Below are 8,852 nucleotides of genomic sequence, written 5' to 3' on the forward strand. Positions count from 1 at the left end.
GGGCGCCCTCGGCCGGGCCGAGACGAGCGGCAGCCCTCTCTCTCTCTCCGGTTGTCTCCATCGAAGCCGAGACAAGCGGCAGGGAAGCATTGGAGCTCGGTCGGCGTAGGTACGATCGCCGGTCCAAGGTCGTCCGCAACACAGGCTAAAGGGTCGCCATCCGCGCTGGCCACAGTAGGAAGGAGGCGGCTCGGCGTCAGAGGCGAGCGGCCGCGGTAGGCACGGCAAGGTGGTGTGCAACGCGGGCGGAGAGGGGCTCACAGCTCGACGGCGATCCAGGTGTGACCGCGTGAGGGAACGGCCGATCAGTTCCCTGCTGGACTGGGTTGTTTTGTGACCGGCTGGCCCCTCGTCAATGTTCGGACGATCCCGGTCAGCCGCCAGTCGCCATGGTGGCGATGCAGGCGGAGGGTACCCGCCACCCCTCGTCGGGGCGGCGTCGCGTGCGGAGGAGGCCCGTCGCGACGACTTGGCCAGCCAAGGCGTCGGGCGGCCGCAAGTCGGGTCGAGCATTTGGGTCGCGGGCACTAGGGTTTCCAGCGAACCAGGTAGGGTTTCTCGCGGTCGGGTCGGGCGAGCGAGTCGAAACCGGGTAGGGTTTTACTCTAGGGTTTTGTTCAAATGGGCTGGAATAGGTAGTGGGCCGGTCTATTTAGGATTTTAGAGTTTTATTTCTTATTGGGCCATGGGCTTTTGTTCTTTTTTTTAAAAAAAATTCGGGCTGGTCCCTTTTCTTTTTTAATTTGCCAGATCGGGCTCAAAGAATGAGTCCGGTCCGGTCGTGGACCCAGGCCGGCGCGCCCGGGTCAGTCTCGATCCGGGTCGGATGTGGAGATCCGACCCAGATCCGTTTTAATATTATTTTATTATTTTAATATTTAAAAAAAATTTAAAAAAACTTAAAAGAAAAATTATTTAAAAAAAAATTTTATCTGGGTCGGATGTGGAGATCCGACCCGGTCTGTTTTATATTATTTTATTATTTTAATATTTAAAAAAATTTCAAAAAAATTTTTTTTAATTAAAAATTTAAAAAAATTCGAAAAATTCCGAAAATTTATTTGGACTTTGGAATTGGTTTTTCTGGCCCTATTTTGTGATTAGTGTTATATTCGATCGCACGTTGTTTGGTTCACACACTTTGAATCGCATGTTTAATCTAACTCGCATAAGGTCGATTTTGCACGTCAGGTTCTTGTGTTGATTATTGCTTACCCTAGTTTGGTTAGGAATCGAATTTTGAAACTCTCGAATAGTGTGAACACGTTAGGTGGTAATTGAATAAGATTAGATACCGAAAGGGCACTAATTGGTCAATTAGTGTAATCAAGTCCCCGTACCTATTGAATCTCTGGTTCGTAGAAGTGAAGCATTTCTCCCGTGCTTCACTTGGGTGTCTAATTGACCCACCAAAAATTGATTAGTGGCGACTCCTAAATGAAATTGATTTGCATGTTAATAACTTAAACCTAAGTCGCGAATTGGTATGGGCTTGGGAGAGCTCGAGCTAGGTTTAACTTAGTAATCCATTAGCTAAACCCCTTAGGCGGCGGGGCCGATTTGGGGAGGTCGCGACAATAGGCCAAAGGGAAGAATATCTCGATTAAGTTAGCCTATCGTATAATGAGCATGTATTATGATGCGTAGAAAGTGAGGAAAAAGAAGCCTACTTGAATTGTTGAGTTACTATTTATGTGTCGAGATGGTTTAGGCCGTCGGGTGTTGGTCGACAAATGGTTGTCTAATCATAAAAAAAATTGCAATATGTCCTTCTGATAAGATGAATTGAAAGTGGAGGTCCCGTTGGGAAGTCTCCCTTCATGAGAAGATGACGCAACATGCTGCCGGGAAGCATACTTGCTGGGACACACCCGTTGGGTATCACAATTGATCAGTTGGGTAATGAAGAGACACGTCACACACATCTGTTCGTCTGGCCATCTTGAAGTGCAACCAGGTGGAAGTAGATACGAGAGAGAGAGAGAGAGAGAGAGAGAGAGAGAGAGTCATTATGGACTTAAACAACTTTCCTAACTAGTGGAGAGAGCAAAAGCAACGGCCTCTTAGTGCTTGCCTTTTGTCCGACTCCATCGCTTACTCTCCCTCTCTCTCTCTCAAAGACAGCAGGGCATAAGGTTGGCTTTAGGCATAGACTCCTAAAACCCATAGGGAGTTCGCTAAGCTAGACAGATCAAATTTAGTAGGGAGGTAGATTGAGCTGAGCATCAAGAAACTGCCATAATTTCTCCACTCTTTCTGAACTGATGCGTGGCGGATTATGAAAAGTTGCTGAACATGTTTGAAGAAAGGAAAATGTACGGAGTGCTGTGAAAAATAACTTTGGGATAAAAGAGTTCTCATATATCAAGAAATGTTCCACCAATCAATGATAAAACACTTTCATCACCGTCAAATGGATTCTAAGTTTCACCATCCACGAATTGAATAATCGAATGAAGCACTCACTTCAAGAAATTCTCATTTATTATCAACTCAAACATGCGTTGTTAATTGAGAACGCACCTTCTATTTATAGACAGACGAAGACTAGGAAATATTAAACTAAAAAACTTTACATTATAAAACATTAAACTAGAAAACTTTGAAGTAGGAGATCACTTAATCTAAGAAACCAACTTGAATTAGAAAAGTGACTTGATCTAGAAAACCACTCAAAACTGGAAACAACACTTTAGCCTATGACTTGTCATCAACTTCTAAATCTCCATCTTGGACACCTTCTCCTCATTGGACCAATTAGATCATGATGTGGTCAAAATTTCCGAGAAAATATTACATACAACTCAAATACCACGCCATCTTTACAAGAGTCTATTCATTAATTAAGTGACACATGTCACTGTAGCCCATCCGTCATAAATGCTCGTCTCTCTCTCCTCTTTCCCTGTTCAGACTGATTCTCTCTCCCCTTTCCCATTCGGACTCTAGTATATTTTCTTTTGAAACACCCATGGCCACCGCCTCTTACATTTGCGACCAGCTCTCCTCTGTCGCCGGCCGCCTCTCTGACACCCGTCACAAAGGAAGTTGCTGCAGTCGACGGTGGGGGAGGGGACTTTCTTGAGGCCGATGAGGCCGTTGGAGGGGGAGCCGAAGAGGTAGTACAAGAGGCCGGCGGCGGCAGCGTCGAGGACGTTGGTGAGCATGGTGTTCTTGGCGCGGATGGAGCCGGCGCAGATCATGGCGAAGTCGAGCTGCATGGAGCAGCCGAGGTAGGCGGAGAAGAGGAGGTAAGTGGTGTCGACGGTGTAGGAGGTGTCGGAGAGGCGGCCGGTGAAGGAGGAGAGATGGTCGCAAATGCAAGAGGCGGCGGCCAAGGCGTCGGTGGCGTTGGGGCCGAAGAGCGGTGCGAGCTGGGCGGTCGAGGAGCTTGCGGTGGAAGGCATGGTTATGGTTGAGAGGGAGAGAGAGAGAGTAGTGTTCGTGGTGAGAGAAAATCAGTCTGAACGGGGAAAGAGGAGAGAGAGATGGGCATTTATGACAGGTGAGCCACAGTGACATGTGTCACTCAATAAATAGATTCTTGTAAAGATGACGTGGCATCAGAGTTCTATGCAATATTTTCTCGAAATTTCCAATTTGCTTACACAAATACCAAATGGGGCTTGGTTGATTGACCGGACTTGACTTGGACTTATGATTTGTTTGTCTTCAATGGAACTTTCAAGCTCCATTGAATTTCCAAGCTCGTATGCTCCCGCATCATGAACAAATCGGGCAATTGGCATTCCTCATAATAGTCAGGCTTAACTCCTGCACAAACTTTCCCAAGTTAGTGGACTCAATTGTAAGCCTCCAAAACATGAGATTTCTCGATATTTTTGGGAAAAGTGTAAGAAAGGTCCTTAATCTATTACATTGGTGCCAATTTATTTTTAACCTTTCAATTATATCAATTTAGTCTTAAACCTTTTGATCTAGAGTCAATTCAACCCTTTCGACTAATTTTATCCAGATATTGCTGACGTAGATGCCATGCGACCTACATGGCACATCCGACTTTGACGTGGACATTTTTTAATAATATTATAATAATTTCAAATTTTTTATTTTTTTATTTATTTTTTTTCCTCCTCTTTCCTCCGGTGGCTGGCACGGCCATGGCTAGCCAGGGTGAATGTCGGCGAGGCCGCCAGACCAGGCATCGCCTACGCAAGGGTTGGCCTCACTGGCCTTGCACTGGCCCAAACGACACCTGGCGAGGCCGCCCTCACCCCAATGAGGGCCACCCTCACTTAGGCGAGGCCAGCCCTCATCGACAACTAGAAGAAAGAGGAGGAAAAAAAGAGAGAAAAAGAAAAAAATTGAAAATTATTAAAATATTATTAAAAAATGTCCATGTTAGCGCTGGCCGTGCCACGTAGATTGGCTGGCGTCTACGTCAACAATATCCAACCAAAATTAGTCGGAAGGACTAACATGGCTCTAGGTTAAAGGTTTAACACTAAATTGGCACCATTAAAGTTTTTTGACTAAATTGGCATCAATGTAATAGGTTTAGGATTTTTCTAACAATTTTCCCCAATATTTTTTATTGTCTAAACTTGAGGACCTTGCCGGATCAAATTGACCAAATGGTTAATCTCAAGAGGATATAAACATGAGAGGGTGTCCCAAGCGACCTGTATTGCCACTGTCAATCGCGAAGCTGAGGAATTTAAGGAAGGGGGTTTCTGATAAAGAAAAAACCCTCGTGTGGGGGCTTCTCAACAATAGTCTCAATTGCTTGCAGATAATTGTGTCTGAAGAAGAGGCTTAACTTAGAATGGTTGAATGACTGAAAAACTTCTTGAGACACGAAGTCTCAATTTCATGACCTAAATTTGGTAAGAACCTAGAACCAAGAAAATGCATGTAAACATATATTCTGATAGACACTGCTTGTTCTATTTTCATTCCCTCAATGTGACGTCCGTGTTTTACTTGGTCTTTGTCTAATCTTGAATGGACGTATCCTTAACTTTACCGAGCGGTGAGACGACCAGAACAGAAAAAACACCATCATCAATGAAAATTTGCTTAAATTTGCATTAAGCAGCATCTTCAACATTCTTCTTCGACCTCTGGGATTTGTGTTCTGTTGCCAAAAGGCACCGAAAATCAACTTCCTAACTAGCGTACTTTGACAAGGTCTGTTTCTAGCTTGCCGTGATTTCATTGACATGATTAATAGAAGAATGCCTTTCCAAGTAGTCTACAATCTTTGCTTCAATGCCCAAACTGACTTTAACAAACTAATTGTACTCATGTAGCGTAGCCAAGGTTTTTCTTATGGTCTAGTGATTATCAACTTATCAACTCAGATAGTCACTACCACGATCCATGTATTCAGACACTGTCACAGAATACTCGTTCATGTTTTTCTTTCACGGGATTGAAGAACACCCAGCACAACCCAAGAAACAAGACATATAAATGATGCTGACTTCAGGAAGGTGGCAACCTCACGAATATAAGGATGCAGTTAGAATACTCCTCACCGGTTCTTCAAAATAAGAGGTTTAGATAATGTCCTTTTCCACAGTATTTATCCTAATCTAAGGCATTTAGAGACATTTATCTTGGCTTATTTTAAATAGTTGATGCAATCACTTACTTTTAGAAACTGCGCTGTCATCCAGAACTTCTGCCTACAGGGATCTTTTAGCCTAATTCCCTAAAAAACCCTCAACTTCATGTCAAGTCCCAAATCTTCCCCGAACTTTTTTTTATTTAAAAAAAAAATCCCAAACTTTAGGTCCAGTCCCAAATATGCACTGAACTTTCTTTTGTATTAGAAAAAACCTTAAACTTTAAGTCCAGTCCCAAATATGCCTCAAATTTTGTTTTGTGTAAAACAAATCATCAAAATTCAATTTATTTTAAAAAATATACCCCATGATCCAATCTTAACTTGATATGGCACTTCCACATCGATAACAAATCCACATTAACAAAGTAATGGGACTCTTTTTTAGACAAATAAAAGTTTGGGGCAAATTTGGACTCAACCTAAAAATTGGATTTTTTTATATTAAAAAAAGTTTTTGGGGGTGGATTTGTTATCGTCCATAACTTTCATATCCTAGATCGGTCAACAATTTTTATTGGGTTGGATTTGTTATCGAAGTGGAAATGCGACGTCGGCCTATGCCTATTGCCCCATTACTTTGCTGATGTAGATTTGTTATCGATGTCGAAGTGCTACATCAAGTTAGGACTGGATAACGAGGGTATATTATGAAAATAAATAAAATTTGATGATTTTTTTACACAAAACAAAATTCGAGGCAGATTTGAGACTGGATCTAAAGTTTGGGGTTTTTTTTTAGACAAAAAAAAATTTGAGGTAGATTTGGGACTTGATCTAAAGTTGGGTTTTTTTTTTTAAATTCACTCGGGATCTTTCATCATAATGCATAGATTATTTAACCACTACTCTCAATGTCTAGCTCGATTTCAAAGTCCAAGTCATCCATGTCATCATCATCATGTCCAGGCTATCAGTGACAAATTGGCTAAGGCCGTGGGGCGGCATCGCCGGTATAGTGGACTCAGCAATTATCTGCATGATCGTCTCGTTGCTCGGCATTGGTTGATCAGGCTCTTCAAAATGATTGCCCTTTGTCTTCACATCTATAAGGTCGGCAGGCAAATTCTTCAGGAAGCATGATGGCTCTTTATCTCAGGGATGGTGATCCTCTGCATCACATACACATCCAGTATCAGGCTCAACATTGAGCTGCACAATCAAAGTAGTAGAAATATATTGCTACTGTTCACTTCAAAAGAGACCATTAAAAGGTGGGGGAAAAATTAAAGATTAAGCAAATCTAGCCCGCCAAAGAATTAAAATGTTAACACCGAAATGAAATTTACTAAACCACGATTGGTACAATTGTTGTTGTTGGGGTCTCTTTGGATTTAGCATCGTTTGTTCTTCTAGTTCACAAATATCAGGACACAAATCTGGAGATGAAGCAGATTGCAAAGATTACGGGTACCTAACTAGTGAATGAGGAATATCCATTCATAATCCCGGGTGCCATGATGTATGGTGGTTGCAACAATATAAAAAAATTACCTCATTGGTAGTTAGTAACAAAATGCTTCCATCGGATCCATTTTATTACTCCAACATCTATGAACAAGAAACCATTAACAATACACATTAAAGTGTGCAACAAATTTCAGCCAAACATTATAATAGTAACCCAGACTTCCAAATACCTAACTAGTGAATGGGAAAAACTCATTCATAATCCCTGGCGGCATAATGTATGGTCGTTGCATATATATATATATATATATATATATATATAATTGACCTGATTAGTAGAATGTAAATACAAATATTGAACTGAGAGGGACACAATTGATTATGGGAATTTAGATTTACAATAGGGCCACCAATGTTGCTAGGACAAAACCATCAATGTTGCTAGGACAAAAGGCATTTTAAATGTGATTTCAATTTCTTGAATAATCTGGTGAATGAGTCTCATTATGCATTGCTTGGACAGCCAGCTCTACATTACAAAATAAGAAATATATTAATTGGCAAATTTAGCATAAGTATAAAAATAAACTACATATGTTAACTAGAACTCTATGTCACTCGGCTCACCTCGACTTTCTATTAGCATCGGGGGTGTTCTATTCTTAGAATTTTTCTTCTTTTTCTCACTTGATCTTTTAAGCCTTTCATAACTTGTAACCTTTCCTTTTCTTCGAATGGGGTCCAATACCGACATCTCACACAAAGAAGTCTCATTATTATCATCATCACTAGCATTATCCGTCACAACCACTCTTGAGTTGTATGATGAAATTTTCAGCCAGCATCCAAGTTCTTTTTTGCTATTCTCATAGTATTTCCATCTTGGGCTCCCAAACTCATCACTTCAAAAGCTTTTTGTATTAACATGGAAAATCGATTAAAGGTAGATGGACGTAGTGACATTTCATGAGATTCATCATTCACATACCCTTGCTTTGCACCCTTAGTCCATCTTTTCAAAATATAAAAAGATGGAATGAATGAAATTGATGTGTTGCCGTTCAACACGTGCAAAGCATGGCGATAGAATCACCCTTTTGATTCAAATAATTTGCATTCACAAGAAACTGAAAAGTCAACAGTGTTTAATCTGACGACATGTTCACCTTGAATCCCTTGCACTCGACAATGTATTCATAAACCAACCCATGAAAAGCAATACTTGAAATGTTTAGAGACACTTTGTAAAAATTATTCATTAAAGCTTTTAAAAATGGCACGAGTATACACCAAAGCGTTATGTGTCAATATCTCTTTATTCAAAATCTGCAATTTAGGCCACGAGAATTGTAATTATCTTGGCATTTGATATCTCTCATATGTTTTAGTTGTTCTTCATAGTGGCGGACAAATTCTACAAGGGTCAATGTCTTAATTGACATTTGTTGGAAGACATTATTAGTGCTCTCGCTCCTTTGACTTGATCTTACACCACAAAAAAAAAATATCATGACCAAAAGCCAAACTTCATTTTTGTCTCCGATCATATAACCTCCGAAGCCAACTTTTATTCTCAGTGCTCCACTTCTCTTCCATTTTCCTCAAAGTAGATTCAAATTCATTCTTTGATTTGCATCTATACATAAATTTTAAGAAATATTTATCCTCAAACCCCCGAAGTGTGGTAAAGATGTGGAATGTTTTGATTGGGATTTATCCTAATGTGCCAAATGCATAAATGGTGTTGAGTATTCGGGAACACCGATCGAATGGCTTTTGCCATTGCTTGGTCTTGATAAGTGAAAATGGTTTCTGGAGCCTTATTTCCTATAGACTTCAAAAACACCTCAAC

At 41.0% G+C, this 8,852-nt stretch overlaps 1 protein-coding gene across 1 annotated transcript; it reads right to left on the reverse strand.

Moving 5' to 3' along the window:
• Positions 1 to 2,945: 2,945 nt before the first annotated feature.
• On the reverse strand, positions 2,946 to 3,407 carry LOC115690122 (ammonium transporter 1 member 1-like). The gene has a single exon (XM_030616374.1). The coding sequence runs from the start codon at positions 3,405 to 3,407 to the stop codon at positions 2,946 to 2,948; it is 462 nt and encodes a 153-aa protein (XP_030472234.1).
• Between the last annotated feature and the right edge of the window lie 5,445 nt (positions 3,408 to 8,852).

This window comes from Syzygium oleosum, unplaced genomic scaffold (assembly GCF_021117445.2).
Source record: "Syzygium oleosum isolate NSW1041296 unplaced genomic scaffold, Sole_v2.1 Sole_v2.08, whole genome shotgun sequence".
In the NCBI taxonomy this organism is placed as follows: Eukaryota; Viridiplantae; Streptophyta; class Magnoliopsida; order Myrtales; family Myrtaceae; genus Syzygium; species Syzygium oleosum.